The 15,979-nt window shown below is 38.2% G+C and overlaps 1 protein-coding gene across 20 annotated transcripts in view; it reads left to right on the top strand.

Annotated features, from left to right (window-relative positions):
* WDR76 (WD repeat domain 76) overlaps positions 1–15,979 on the top strand; it is an 88,834-nt gene that overhangs the window by 3,683 nt on the left and 69,172 nt on the right. For all 20 annotated transcript variants that reach the window (XR_014812346.1, XR_014812345.1, XM_084971860.1 and 17 more), the window contains 2 exons: positions 11,501–11,593; positions 13,340–13,395. Coding sequence is in view for 18 of the 20 variants with exons in the window: in XM_084971860.1 (XP_084827986.1) it covers positions 11,501–11,593; positions 13,340–13,395 (149 nt within the window). In the remaining 2 variants the exon portion in view is untranslated. The remainder of the gene's footprint in view (positions 1–11,500; positions 11,594–13,339; positions 13,396–15,979) is intronic.

Below are 15,979 nucleotides of genomic sequence, written 5' to 3'. Positions count from 1 at the left end.
GTTCTCATCGTGGCACAGCGGAAATGAAGTTAACCTTGATACAATGCTGTTAACTAAAGTACAGAATTTATTAGGATTTCACCAGTTTTCCCGCTAATGTCTTTTTTGTGTTCCAGTATCCAGTCCAGGATCACACGATGCACTTAGTTGTCATGTCTCCATAGATCTGGAGATAAGTTTCTCAATCTTTTATGACCTTGTCTCTTTTGAAGAGTACTAGATAGTTATTTTGTGTAATGTACCTCAACTTGGGTTTATCTGCTAGAGAAAAGATTAGATTAGATTAAGATTTTGTATTTTTGAGGATGCTACCACAGAAGTGAATGTGCCCTCCTCAGTGCATCTTATCAGAGTGTACATGATGCTAGTATTTACTGGTGATGTTGACCTTGATCACTTAACTAAGGTGGTGTCTGCCAGAATTCTCTAATGTGGACTTTATATTTTCCTCTTTGTAATTCCTAAATACTTTGAGAAAGATACTTTGAGATTATGTAAATATCTGGTTTCTGTCAGCAAGCATATATTTTTTATTGATATAATTAATAACATAAAATTTACTACACTGTATAATTCAGTGTTTTATAATATACATAAGGTTGTGTGGCTATCACCACTATCTGATTCCCGAAATTTTCATCACTCCAAAAAGAAACGCTGTACTTGTTAGCAGTAACTACCAACCCCAATTCCTCCCTCTCTTAGCCCTGGAAACCATGAATCTACTTTCTGTCTATAGATTTTCCTATTCTGGACATTTCATATAAATGGAATTCTATAATATGTGTCTTTTTTGGTCTGAGTTCTTTTACCTAGCATGTTTCCAGGGTTCATTTATGTTGTAGCTTGTTGGTACTTCATTCCTTTTATGACTGAATAATATTCCATTGTATGGATATACCACATTTTGTTTATTCACCAGTTTGTGGACATTTGAGTTGTTTTCACTTTTTTTGCTGTTAAGAATAATGCAATGATGGAGTTCCTGTCATGGCGCAGTGGAAACGAATCTGAAAAAAAAAGACAAAAGACAAAAAAAAAAAAAAAAGAATAATGCTGTGAACATTTACTAGTGAGAAGTTTGTGTGATATTTTCCATTTTCTTGGGTATATCTTGGAGTAAAATTGCTGGATCTTATAGTAACTGTGTTTAACTTTTTTGGGGAGGATACCTGCAGCATGTGGAATTTCCTGGGCCAGAGACTGAACCCAAGCCACAGCAGTGACAATGCTGAATCCTTAACTTCTAGGTCACCAGGGAACTCCACATGTTTAACTTTTTGAGGAACTCTCAAACTGTTTTCCAAAGTGGCTGCACCATTTTTACACAACAACTAGCAATGTATGAAAAATACAATTTCTCCTCAACAGTACTTGCTCATCTTTTTTTTTTTTTTTGGTCTTTTTGTTTTTTTTAGGGGCTGCACCACAGCATCTGGATGTTCCCAGGCTAGGTGTCAAATTGGAGCTGTAGCCACCAGCCTATGCCATTACAACATGGGATCCAAGCCACAGCTGTGACCTACACCACAGCTCATGGCAATGCCAGATCCTTAACCCACTGAGCAAAGGCAGGAATTGAACCTGTACCCTCCATAGATAATAGATTTGTTTCTGCTTAACCATAATGGGAACACCTTTTATTTTTATTTTTTATTTTTACAAATGCTTAATTTTAATTTAATTTAATTTTTTTTTTTTTTTTTTTTTTTTGTCTTTTGTCTTTTGTTGTTGTTGTTGTTGCTATTTCTTGGGCCGCTCCCGCGGCATATGGAGGTTCCCAGGCTAGGGGTCTAGTCGGAGCTGTAGCCACCGGCCTACGCCAGAGCCACAGCAACGCGGGATCCGAGCCGCGTCTGCAACCTACACCACAGCTCACGGCAACGCCGGATCCTTTAACCTACTGAGCAAGGGCAGGGACCGAACCCGCAACCTCATGGTTCCTAGTCGGATTCGTTAACCACTGCGCCACGACGGGAACTCCTAATTTAATTTTAAATTTTAATTTGAGTCCAGTTTATTAATTTCTTTTGTTGCTGATGGCTTTGGTGTCATATCTAAGAAACCATTGCCTAATTTACACCTGTGTTCCCTTCTGAGATTTTATAGCTTTAGCTCTTCAATTTATGTCTTTGATTTGTTTTGAGTTAATTTTTATATATGGCATTAGATTGGGGTCCAGAGTCATACTTTTGCATGTGGATATCCATTTGTCCTAAAACCATTTTTTAGCAAGACTCTTCTTTCCCATTGAATGTGCTCTGGACTTCCTTATTGAAAATAGTTCCCAGAGGTATATAGGTTTGTCTCTAGACTCTAAATTTTATCCATTTGATCTATCTGCCTATCTTTATGCCAGTATCTCACAGTTTTTTTTCTTTCCCTCCTAGGAGATTTTATTATTTTTTATGTTTTATTTTTATTTTTTATTATAGTTGATTTACAGTGTTCTGTAAATCAATTTATGCTATACATCAAAATTACCCAGTTATACATATATATACATTCTTTTTCACACATTATCCTCCATCATGTTCTGTCACAAGTGAGTAGATGTAGTTCCCTGTGCTATGTAGCAGGATCTCATTGTTTATCTACTCCAAATGCTACAGTTTGCATTTACCAACCCCAGACTCCCAGTCCATCCTACTCCCTCCCCCTTGACAACCAAGAGTCTGTTCTCCATGTCCATGAGTTTGTTTTTCTGTGGAAAGGTTCATTTGTGCTGTATATTAGATTCCAGATATGTGATATCATATGGTATTTGTCTTTCTTTTTCTGACTTAACTTCACTCAGTATGAGAGTCTCTAGTTCCATCCATGTTGCTGCTAATGGCATTATTTTGGTTTTTTTTTATGGCTGATTAGTATTCCATTGTATATTTATACCACATCTTAATCCATTCATCTGTCAATGGACAGTTAGGTTGTTTCCAGGTCTTGTCTATTGTGAATAGTGCTGCAGTGAACATATGGGTGCATGTATCTTTTCCAGTGAAAGTTTTGTCCAGACATATGCCCAGGAGTGGGATTGCTGGATCATATGGTTATTCTCTATTTAGTTTTCTGAGGAACTTCCATACTGTTTTCCATAGTGGTTGTACCAATTTACATTCCCACCGACAGTGTGGGAGGGTTCCCTTTTCTCCACACCCTCGCCAGCATTTGTTATTTGTAGACTTACTAATGGTGGCCATTCTGACTGTTGTGCAGTGGTACCTCATGGTAGTTTTGATTTGGATTTCTTTAATAATTTGCATTTTTTCATGTGCCTGTTAGCCAGCTGTATGTCTTCTTTGGAGAAATGTCTGTTCAGGTCTTCTGCCCATTTTTCAATTGGGTTATTTGTTTTTTTGCTGTTGAGTTGTATGGGTTATTTGTGTATTTTGGAGATTAATCCCTTGTTGGTTGCATCGTTTGAGACTCTTTTCTCCCATTCCCTAGGTTTTCTTTTTTTCTTTTTTTTCTATGATTTCCTTTCTTTGCTGTGCAAAAGCTTGTAAGCTTGATTAGGTCTTTTTTTTTTTTTTTTTTTTTAGGACTTTGTAATTCAAGATTTTATTCCAGTTCCATTTGGGAAACATTTGAAGTTTTTTTGGTTGTTGTTGTTTTTTTTTTTCTCTTTTTAAAAATTATTTCCATAATACAATTTTTTTTCCACCGTACAGCATGGTGACCCAGTTACACATACATATATACATTCTATTTTCTCACATGCTCCATCATAAGTGACTAGACATAGTTCCCAGTGCTACACAGCAGGATCTCATTGATAATCCATTTCAAAGGCAATATTTTGCATCTATTAACCCCAAGCTCCCCAACCACCCCACTCTATCCCCCTCCCCCTTGGCAACCACAAGTCTGTTTTCCAAGTCCATGAGTTTCTTTTCTGTGGAAAGGTTCATTTGTGCCTTATATCAGATTCCAGATCTAAGTGATATCATATGGTATTTGCCTTTCTCTTTCTGACTTACTTCACTCAGTATGAGAGTCCTAGTTCTATCCATGTTGCTGCAAATGGCATTATTTTGTTTTTTTTTTATGGCTGAGTAGTATTCCATTGTGTATATACACCACATCTTCCTAATCCAATCATCTGTCGATGGACATTTGGGTTGTTGCCATGTCTTGCCTATTGTGAATAGTGCTGCAATGAACATGCGTGTGCATGTGTCTTTTTAAAGGAAAGTTTTGTCCAGATATATGCCCAAGAGTGGGATTGCTGGGTCATGTGGTATCTATGTATAGCTTTCTAAGGCATCTCCATACTGTTTTCCATAGTGGTTGTACCAGCTTACATTCCCACCAACAGTGCAGGAGGGTTCCCTTTTCTCCACACCCCCTCCAGCACTTGTTATTTGTGGACTTGTTAATGATGGCCATTCTGACTGGTGTGAGGTGGTATCTCATGGTAGTTTTGATTTGCATTTCTCTAATAATCAGTGATGTTGAGCATTTTCATGTGCTTGTTGGCCATCTGTACCTCTTCCTTGAAAAAGTGTCTGTTCAGGTCTTTTGCCCAGTTTTCCATTGGATTGTTGGCTTTTTTGCTGTTGAGTTGTTTAAGTTGTTTGTATATTCTAGAGATTAAGCCCTTGTCAGTTGCATCATTTGAAACTATTTTCTCCCATTCTGTAAATTGTCTTTTTGGTTTTTTTTTTTTGGTTTCCTCTGCTGTGCAAAGGCTTATCAGTTTGATTAGGTCCCATTGGTTTATTTTTGTTTTTATTTCTGTTGCCTTGGGAGACTGACCTGAGAAAAATATTCATAAGGTTGATGTCAGAGAATGTTTTGCCTAAGTTCTCTTCAGGAGTTTGATGGTGTTTTGTCTTATATTTAAGTCTTTCAGCCATTTTGAGTTTATTTTTGTGCATGGTGTGAGGGTATTTTCTAGTTTCATTGATTTGTATGCAGCTGTCCAGTTTTCCCAACAATACTTGCTGAAAAGACTGTCTTTTTTCCATTTTATGTTCTTGCCTCCTTTGTCAAAGATTAATTGACCATAGGTGTCTGCGTTTATTTCTGGGTTCTCTATTCTGTTCCATTGGTCTGTCTTTCTGTTTTGGTACCAGTACCACACTCTCTTGATGACTGTAGTTTTGTAATATTGCCTGAAGTCTGGGAGAGTTATGCCTCCTGCTTGGTTTTTGTTCCTCAGGATTGCTTTGGCAATTCAGGGTCTTTTGTTGTTCCATATAAATGTTTGGATTGTTTGTTCTAGTTCTGTGAAAAATGTCATAGGTAATTTGATAGGGATTGCATTGAATCTGCTAGATTGCTTTGGGTAGTATGGTCATTTAACAATATTAATTCTTCCACTCCAGGAGCGTGGAATATCTTTCCATTACTTTGAATCCTCTTTGATTTCCTTGATTAATGTTTTACAGTTCTTAGCATATAAGTCTTTCACCTCTTTGGTCAGGTTTATTCCTAGGTATTTAATTTTTGGGGGTGTGGTTTTAAAAGTATTGTATTTTTATATTCCTTTTCTAATATTTCATTGTTAGTATACAGAAGTGCAATTGATTTCCGAGTGTTAATCTTGTATCCTGCTACTTTGCTGAATTCATTGATCACTTTGAGTAGTTTTTGTGTGGAGTCCTTAGGGTTTTCTGTATATAGTATCATGTCATCTGCATACAGTGACAGTTTTACCTCTTCTCTTCCAATTTGAATACCTTTTATTTCTTTTGTTTGTTGGATTACTGTGACTAGGACTTCCAATACTATGTTGAATAACAGTGGTGAGAGTGGGCATTCTTGTCTTGTTCCAGATTTTAGTGGGAAGGCTTTCAGCCTTTCTCCATTGAGTATTATATTGGCTGTGGATTTACTGTAAATGGCTTTTATTATGTTAAGGTATGTTCCCTCTATATCCACTTTGGTAAGAGTTTTGATCATGAATGGATGTTGGACTTTGTCCAATGCTTTTCCTCCATCTGTTGAGATGATCATGAAGTTTTTATTTTCTTTTGTTAATGTGGTGTATGACTTTGTGTATGTTCAACCATCCTTGTGAAGTTGGGATGAATCCCACTTGGTTGTGGTGTATGATCTTTTTTATATGTTGTTGGATTCAGTTGGGTAAAATTTTGTTGAGAATTTTTGTATCTATATTCATCAGAGATATTGGCCTATACTTTTCATTTTCTTTTTTTTTTTTTTTTGTCTTTTTTTTTTTTTTGCTATTTCTTGGGCTGCTCCTACGGCATATGGAGGTTCCCAGGCTAGGGGTCTAATCGGAGCTGTAGCCACCGGCCTACGCCAGAGCCACAACAACTCGGGATCTGAGCCATGTCTGCAACCTACACCACAGCTCACAGCAAGGCCGGATCGTTAACCCACTGAGCAAGGGCAGGGACCGAACCCGCAACCTCATGGTTCCTAGTCAGATTCGTTAACCACTGCGCCACGACAGGAACTCCTCTATTGTTTTTTAAATCTCTGTTTTATTGATTTCCCCTCTGATCATTACTATTTCTTTCCTTCTTCTGACTTTAGGTTTTGTTTGTTCTTTTCCTAATTCTTTTAGGTGGCAATTTAGGTTATTGATTGGAGATTTTTCTTCTTTTTTGAGGAATGCCTATATTGCTGTGACCATCCCTCTAAACACTGCTTTTGTGGCATCCCATAGATTTTGAATGGTTTTGTTTTTATTATCATTTTTCTTGAGGTATTTTTTTTAATTTCCCGTTTGATTCCCATGTTGACCCATTGATATTTTAGTCTCCATGTAGTCATTTTTTTTCTCATTTCTTTTCTAGTGGTTGATTAGTTTCATGCCATTGTGGTCAGAGAAGATACTTGAAATAATGTCTATACTCTTAAATTTATTGAGTTAGTTTTGTGCCCTAGTATGTGGTCAGGCCTTGAGAATGTTACATGTACACTTGAAAAGAATGTATATTCTGATTTTTTTGGATGTAATGTCCTGAAAATATCAAGTCTAACTTTTCTATGTGTCATTTAGAATCCCTGCTGATTTTCTGTGTAGAGAGTCTGTCTATTGATGTGACTGGGGTGTTAAAGTCTCCTACTATTATTGTATTCCCATCAATTTCTCCTTTTATGTCTGTATTTGTTGTAGGTATCTGGGTTCTCCTATATTAGGGGAATATATATTGATAAGTGTAATATCTCTTCTTGAATGATTCTTTTATCATCAAATATTGCCCTTCTTTGTCTTTTTGGCCTTCGTTTTAAAGTCTGTTTTGTCTGAGTGTTGCAACTCCCACTTTCCTGTCTTTTCCTTTCACATGAAATATCTTTTTCCATCTCCTCACTTTAAATTTATATGTGTTCTTTGCCCTAAGTTGAGTCTCTTGTAGGCAGCATATTGTGGGCTGTTTTTTTAATTTAGTCTGCCACTTTTTTTTGTCATTTAAGAGCCAAACCCACAGCATATGGAGGTTCCCAAGCTAGGGGATCAATTGGAGCTATAGCTGCTGGCCTATGCCACAGCCACAGCAATGCCAGATCCGAGCTATGCCTGCAGCCTACACCACAGCTCATGGCAATGCTGGATCCTCAACCCACTGAGCTATGGCAGGGATTGAACCCGCAACCTCATGGTTCCTAGTTGGAATCGTTTCTGCTGCACCACGATGGGAACTCCCACATTTTACGATTTTGAGGTCCTTTTTTAACACCTCCATGTTTATCCTTTTGCTGTTCCTTAAGTTTATCATTGCTTTTACAATAGGTTTTTTTTTTTTTTTCTTTTAGATCTGTATACTGGCTTATTTAAGTGATAACTTTCCAATTGTCATTTCCTCCACCCTATTTCTTCTTAGTTCTTTTTTATTTGGAGGAGCTCTTTCAGTATTTCTTTTAGAATGGGTTTAGTATTGCTGTAGTGTTTTAGTTTTCGTTTGTTGGAGAAATCCTTTATTTCACCTTCTATTTTAAATGATATTCTTGCTGCGTAGAGTATTCTAGGCTGTAAATTTTTCCCTTTTAGAACTTTGAATATATCTTGGCACTCTCTTCTGGCCTTTAGTGTTTCTGCAGAGAAATCAGCTGATAGCCTTTTGGTGGATTCCCTTATAATTAACTCTTTTTTTTTTTTCTCTTGCTGACTGTAGAATCCTCTCTTTATCTTTGCTTTTTGCCATTTTTACTATAATATATGTTGGTGTGGGCCTGTTTGAGGCCCTCTGTACTTCCTGTATATTGATATCTGTTTCCTTTACATTCAGAAAGTTTTTAGCCATAATTTCTTCAAATATATATGTGTGTATGTGTATATATATATATATATATATATATATATATATATTTTTTTTTTTTTTTTTTTTGCTCGCCGGTCTACACCACAGCCGTAGCAACACTAGACTGGAGCCATGCCTGCAGCCTACACCACAGCTCACAGCAATACCAGATTGTTCACCCACTGAGAGAGGCCAGAGATTGAACCTGCAACCTCATAGTTCCTAGTTGGATTTGTTTCCACTGAATCATGATGGGAACTCTTCTTCATATATATTTTTAATCCCCTTTTCTTTTTCTTCTCCTTCTGGAATCCCTGTGGTACATAGATTGGCCCACTTTGTATTATCCCATAGATCTCTTATATTGCTTTAATGTTTTTTTCATTTGGTTTTCTGTCTACTGTCCTGATTGGGTGATTTTCATTATTCTGTCTTCCAAGAAACTTATTTTTTCCTTTGCATTATTCATTCTGCTGTTCAATGCCTTTTAACTAACTTTTTGTCTCTGCAAATGAATTTTGTAATTTTTCTTGGCTCCTCCTTATATTTTATAGTTCCTTTCTAAAGTAATCTGCATTTCTCTTCATATCTACTCTTTTTTTTTGTCTTTTTTCTTTTTTAGGGTTTCACTTGTGGCATATGGAGGTTTCCAGGCTAGGGGTTGAGTCGGAATTACAACTGCCAACTGATGCCACAGTCACAGTAACGGGAGATCTGAGCCAAGTCTGCGACCTACACCACAGCTCACAGTAATACCGGATTCCTAACCTACTGAGCAAGGCCAGGGATCGAACCTGCAACCCCATGTTTCCTAGTCAGATTTGTCTCTGCTGTACCACGACAGGAACTCCCATCATTCTTAATTCCTTCATATTTGCTCTTAATTCCTTCAGTATTTTCACTATCTCCTTTTTGAACCCAGTGTCTTTTTAGACTGCAGAGGTCTGTTTTGTTGTTTGCTCCTTCAGGGGAATTCTCCTGTTCTTTTAACTGGGAATGGTTCCTGAGCTTCTTCAGTTTGTGTTTATTTTTCTTATTCTGTGAGTTTAGGGGAAACAACTATTACAGGCTTGGAGTGCTGTTTTTATGTTCAGATACCTCTGGGTATTTTGTGAAGGTTTACTATTTATTTTTGGCATGAGGGCTGATTTTGGTTTGGTTGCCTTCTGTCTCTTTTCTCAGTGTGTGCAGGCTGTAATCCCCTTGATGGGATGCTGTGCATGATTCCAGGTAGTTGGAGGCAGTGGACAGTGCTAGTAGCCAGTGCCTGGTTAGTGGGCCCTTGACCATGGTGAGGACCCATGGGAAGGTGGCACAGGCTGCTCCTAGTTGCAGGGTCCTGGAAGAGGTGGTGACCTTCCAGGCAGGTGTAGGCAGTACCCAGAGTGTTTGGCAGTGGCTCCAGAAGGGCATATGCATTCCCAGGGGAGTGAGAGTAACAACAGGTGGTACTTGGTTGCAGTGCCCTCCTTTGTGCTGACCTCTGAGGTGACTGGGGCTACAAGTGGTGCCTGTTCACAGACCCCTAGTGGTGGCAGGCCATGCCTGCTTCTGGAGTCTGAGATCACTGCTCTGGTTTGCCCCTGCTGCCCGTAGACCACACAAGAGGTGCTCTCTGAGAGTCCACGTGTGTGCAGAGAAAGATATTCCTGTGGTGATCCGCCCCTTTTCCTCTTGCCCTCCCCAAAAGTGGCGCCTTGCTTCTCCTGTGGGCCCAGACATCCTGGGTGTCGTCAGTTGTGGTGCTCTGCTCCCTAGCCCTTGGCGCACCACTCTCTATCCTCTCAGGCCATCTCTACACAGCTAACCTTAGTCCTTTCCATGGAACTGACCTCTGGAGCCTGAGTCTCAGCACCCAGTGCTGAGTGTCTCATGCTGTGGTGTCCTGGGAGGTGGTACTGATGGTCTGTGCAGCCCTCTCTGTTTTGCCCTCCTCAGTCGAGCTGCTGTGCTCTTTTGTGAGGCTTTGAGGTTTCTCCATCTTGACTGATTACCCCATCATTTAGGTGACTTCCCAGGGTGTGGCTTCCTTTCCTTTTCACTGTTCCCTCTCAGGAGTACTAGTCCCATCCTGATTCCTCTCACTCTCTCTTCTCTTTTTTGTTGTGCCCAGTTATGTGGAAGGTTTCATGCCTTTTTTTGAGGTTTAATGTCTTCTTCCAGCATTCAGTAGATGTGCTGTGCAAATTATTTTAAATTTTAGAGCTCCTCCGTGTCATATGGAGTTCCCAGGCCAGGGATCAGATCCAAACCAGTTGCAACCTATGTCACAGCTGTGGCAATACCAGATCCTAATCCACTGTGCTGGGCCAGGGATTGAACCTACATCCTGGCACTGCAGAGACACTGCCAAACTCGTTGTGCCACAGCTAGAACTCCTTGAGTTTATTTTCGTGTATGGTGTTAGAGAATGTTCTAATTTCATTCTTTCACATGTAGCTGTCCAGTATTCCCAGCACCACTTATTGAAGAGACTGTCTTTTCTCTGCTGTATATTCTTGTCTTCGTTGTTGTAGAATAATTGACCATAGGTGCACGAGTTATTTTCTGGGCTTTCTGTCTTACTCCATTTATCTATAAATCTGTCTTTGTGCCAGTGTCATACTGTTTTGATTACTATGGCTGAAATTTTGTGATGATGTGCCTAGGCTTGAGTTTTTTTTTTTTTCATTCATTGTATTGCATACATATTGGATCATTTTAATTTGGGAATTTTGTGTCTTCAGTTTTGAGAAGCTTTCTTGTATTATTTCTCTGATGCTTTTTCTCTCCTCCATTTTCTCTGCTCCTTTTTCTCCCCTACAACTATTAGTTGGATATTGGACCTCCCAAGATTCTCTGGTTTTATAGTTGAATTTTCTACCCATGTGTTTATTTCTCTCATTTTTTGTACTTTTTTCTGAATTTTTGTAACCATTTTAATTTAAAATTTTCTGTTACTGAGTTCTTTCCTGTTTTGTTTAATAAAACGATAACTTTGAGAAATAGCGCAATTAACAGCCAGATGGAAATAATTTGCTATTTGGTTATGCTTTTTGACTTCTGACATTAAATCACTTGTTGTTTAATTGGGAAGCCATGCATATATCCTGTGATTATACCAAACTGAAACTTTCTTTCAATATCCAGTGCTGTAAAAATGATGTTTGGTTAAGATAACATAATATAGTTAGTGAAGGTGCAATTTGAAGGAAAAATACATTCAGAGATTGCAGCAAATAGTTTTATGAGGTGCTTTTGCTATGGATTATGTAAAGTAACAAAATCTTTTTGGTATAATTTCATAGGATGATTTTTCAGGATTGTCACCATATGAAAGGAAGAGACTGAAGAACATATCAGAAAATGCAAACTTTTTTGCTTCTCTTCAGTTATCTGAGGTTTGTATAGAATTTCTAATTAATACCAATATGCTGTTTCTCTTGCCAGTAGGTCAATAAAATACTCATAGTATTTGGTTTCATAGTGTCACATGAGGAAGGATAAAATTAGGAGCAAGTTTTATACTTAATAGAAAGAAGTTACCAAATTTTTATTGTTTATAAGACATTTTTTGAAATTGGTGTATTAAATTACAACTGCAGTTTCTCCACCTCCTCCTTTGGTGGTGCATAAAATAATGGTGTCTTATGAATGGCTTTTTGGATTTGAAGAAACAGTGTATGTTCCAAGTGGTTGCTTTAGTTAAAGGTGAAGTGGGAGCGGTGGGTTAAAGGATGTGTGGTAGAGGAGTAAGAGGGCAGTTTTTTTTTTTTTTTTTTTTTTTTTTTTTTACTTTAAGAGTAAATGGGGGAGTGCCTGTCGTGGCTCAATGGAAATGATCCTGACGAGTATCCATGAGGATGCAGGTTCAGTGTCTGGCTCTGCTCAGTGGGTTAAGGATCTGGTGTTGCTGTGGCTATGGTATAGGCCGGCAGCTGTAGCCACGATTTGACCCCTAGCCTGGGAGTTTACATATGCTGCGGGTATGCGCGTGCTTGCGCGCGCACACACACACACGAATAACTCCTTCCAGATGCTCTTGAGACTGCCTTATTATTGCAGCCCTTGCCCTACCCCAGTGCCTGCTTCCTATCATCTGCTAAGAAGGGGGAAAGATGTTTCCTACTGGTATCTTAAGTATCATTCAGATTGCATTTTCCACACAACAGTGCCATAAATAGTGGGAAGGTTCCTAAACTGGCTCTCTTAGGTCCAGAGTGCATACAAATAAAAAAAAATGCACAGGAAATATTTTTGAATCTCTTCATACAATGGGAATTACTTAGATTGTGTTTCATTGTCATTTAGTAGGTGATTATTGGAGATACTATATGATATAGAGATTTTTATCCCAATAAGTGACTACATTGACTCAAAAAAAAAAAAAAGAATAGATGGGAATATGATTTATATAGGAAGTTTTAAGGATAAATAGCTAGTAGAATGCTATTTTATAATAATTATAACTAAAGGTATAATTTATATATTGGAGGTCTTTTGACTGGGGATTAAACTTTTATGTGAGAAAATAGCTTTTTGGGAAGGTGTGTGATGTTTTCCCTAAGAAGATATTAAATCTTTGGTGTTACTAAATAATTAATTGGTTTCTCTGGCTGTCAACATTCCTCAATATTCACTGTGTGTATGTGTTTTGAAGGGAGAGAGTGTGAGTTAATATAAGGAACTACATTGTTGAGTCACTGAAAGTTGAAAATTCACCAGAAATTTAGATAAAATATCTCTTATTTTAATTTCAGTTAGTAGAAATTATGATTTGATTTGTAGAAGTATAACCTTTAACTTTTCTGGAAAATACCAGAGTAGGATTGCCTGTAGTAGAAGTTAAACCTTTTAATTTGTAATAATATATTTGATAAATGTTTAATATTTAATCATGTAAACTCTTTAGCAACCTGGTCCAAGGTATCAGAATGTCAGTACTTTGGACAGTATTTTATACTTGTCTTTATTACTGATAATGTATTTTTCTCATGTCTATTACAAAGAATAGGTATCATACCTTAAGGATCTTACGGTATAGATCTTGGCTTAGTGTGGATATTAGCAGAAACTTAGTATTTTAGGAGATAAGCTATGTAGTTATAAGAATATTTTTATATATGCATGTTTTGTGTATTTTGCAGTCAGCTGCACGGCTCCGTGAAATGATCAAGAAGAGGCAGCCTTCTGAATCCAAAAGGTAAAATATTTGGTTTACAATGCCCGCACCATGATATATTGCTGAATAGTTTTATGATTTGAAAAAAATGGTTCAACATAGTAAAATCAGATCAGAAACTGTGTAATTTGATCTTAATCCTTTATAGGATCTCTGAGGCAATGCTGTTTTTAGTAAGTCTAAAGTTCTCATTTTTGGGCGTTCCCATAATGGATTAGGGGGTTGTGAACCTGGCTAGTATCCATGAGAATTCAGGTTCAATCCCTGGCCTTACTCAATGGGTTAAGGATCCAGCGTTGCCAGGAGCTGTGGTGTAGGTTGCAGACATGGCTCTGATCCCACCTTGCTGTGGCTGTGGCATAGGCTGGCAGCTGAAGCTCTGATTTAACCTCTAGCCTGGGAACTTCCATATGCTGTGATTTCAGCCATAAAAAGACAAAAGAAAAGAAAAGAAGTAATAGTAATTCAAGCACCAATCCATGTACCTGCCATCCATATCAATAAAAATTTATAGTTCCTTTGAAGGCCATCCCTCCACATAACAGTGGTTATGCTGAATTTTGTGATAATTATTCCTTGCATTTATTTATAGTTTTACCACCTCTGAATGTATCTTTAAACAATATTTTATTTTTACATGGTGTGTTTTTTTTTTTTTTTTTAGGGCCACACCTGAAGCTATGGAAGTTCCTAGGCTAGGCGTCAACTCTAAGCTGTAACTGCTGGCCTACACCACAGCCACAGCAAGGTGGGATCTGAGCCACGCCTGCGACCTATAGCACAGCTTAAATCAGTGCCGCATCTACAACCTACTGAGCGAGGCCAGGGATTGAATTGGCCTCCTGGATACTAGTTGGGCTCGTTACTGCTGAACCACCATGGGAACTCCCAATTTTCACCTGTTTTTGATAATCACATATAATATGGTATCATTTTTATGTTCTGGGACTTTATTTTGCTCATTTTTATATCTTTAAAAATTCACTAGTGTTGATGTGTTTTTACTGCTGTGTGAATGTACTATGTTGATGGACCGTCGAATTGTTTCCAGATTTCCATTATTTCCAAATGTTTCCAATCTTCCATAATGACTGCTGCTCTGAGCATTTTTTTTTTTCCTTTTTATGGCTGCACCTGGTGCATTTGGTAGTTCCCGGGCAGGGATTGAATCTGAGCCACAGCTGTGACCTACACTGCAGCTGTGGCAACGCTGGGTCCTTTAACCCATTGTTCCCGGCTGGGTATGGAACCCGAACTTCTGCAGCAACCAGAGCTACTGTGGTTAGATTCTTAACCCACTGTGGCAAGACAGGAACTCCTGAACATTTTCAGGTCAGCAATTAAACCTGCACCACAGCAGTGATTTGAGCTGCTGTAGTGACAACATTGGATTCTCAACCTCTTGAGCCACTAGGGAACTCTTTAGGGTTCACACTTGGTGTTGTATTTTCTATGGACTTTTACAAACATATAATGGTGTGTATTCATCATTAACATATCTCATACAGTAGTTTCACTGCCCTAAATATCCTCTGTGCTTGGCAACCACTGATCTTTTTACTGTCTCCTTAATTTGGCCTTTCCTAGAATATGGTATAGTTGGAATGATACAGTGTATAGTCTTTTCTTCCGGTTGGCTTTGTTACATTTATGTTTCCTCCAGGTCTTTTCATGGCTTGATTGGTCATTTCTTTTTAGCACTGAATAATATTCCACTGTTTGCGGGTACACCTAGTGAAGGACATCTTGGTTGTTTCTACATTTTGGCAGTTATGAACAAAGCTTCTATAAACATCTGAGTGCAGGTTTCTGTGTGGACATTAGTTTTCAGCTCCTTTGACTGAATACCAAGAAGCATGATTGCTGGAACATATGGTAAAAGTTTCCTTAGTTTGGTGAGAAACCACCAGTCTATCTTCCAAAGCATCTTATCATTTTGTATTCATACCAGCAACTTATGCGAGTTCCTGTTGCTCCACGTCTTCCCCAGCATTTGGTGTCATCAGAGCTCTGGATTTTGGCCACTCTAATATGGGTGTAATGGTATTTCATTGTTTTAAATTGCATTTCCTTAATGACATATTATGTGAAGCATCTTTTCATATGCTTATTTCTCATTTGTGTATCTTCTTTGGTGATGTGTCTATTATGTCTTTGGCCCATTTTTTTTTCTTTTCTTTTTTTGTCACCCTCTGGCATATAGAGTTCCTGGGCTAGGACTTAGATCTGAGCCACAGCTGCAACTGTGCCACAGCAGCAACCCGAGCTGCTGCAGTGACAGTGCCCAGCCCTTAACCCACTGTGCCACAAGGGAACTCCAAGAAGATTTAAATTTAATAAAGTTCATCTTAATCACTTTTTTCTTTCATGGATCATGTCTGAGATGTTTTAATCTAAAAATTTATTGCCATACCAAGGCCATCTTGGTTTCCTCCTGCTATCTCCCAGGACTTCTATAATTTTGTTTTTGTTTTTGTTTTTTTTAATGTTTTTTTTTCCATTTTTTAAATTACTCAAATGAATTTATCACATCTGTAGTTGTATAATGATCATAACAATCTGATTTCACAGGATTTCCATCCCGCAGCCCCGGCACATCCCCACC

The sequence above is a fragment of the Sus scrofa genome, chromosome 1 (genome assembly GCF_054392235.1).
Source record: "Sus scrofa isolate SSC_HxYL_T2T_F1_AM1 chromosome 1, Sscrofa_HxYL_maternal_Yorkshire_Landrace_v2.0, whole genome shotgun sequence".
NCBI classification, from domain to species: Eukaryota; Metazoa; Chordata; class Mammalia; order Artiodactyla; family Suidae; genus Sus; species Sus scrofa.
Note: the sequence above shows the minus strand (reverse complement) of the source record. Positions and strands in the feature narration are given on the sequence as shown.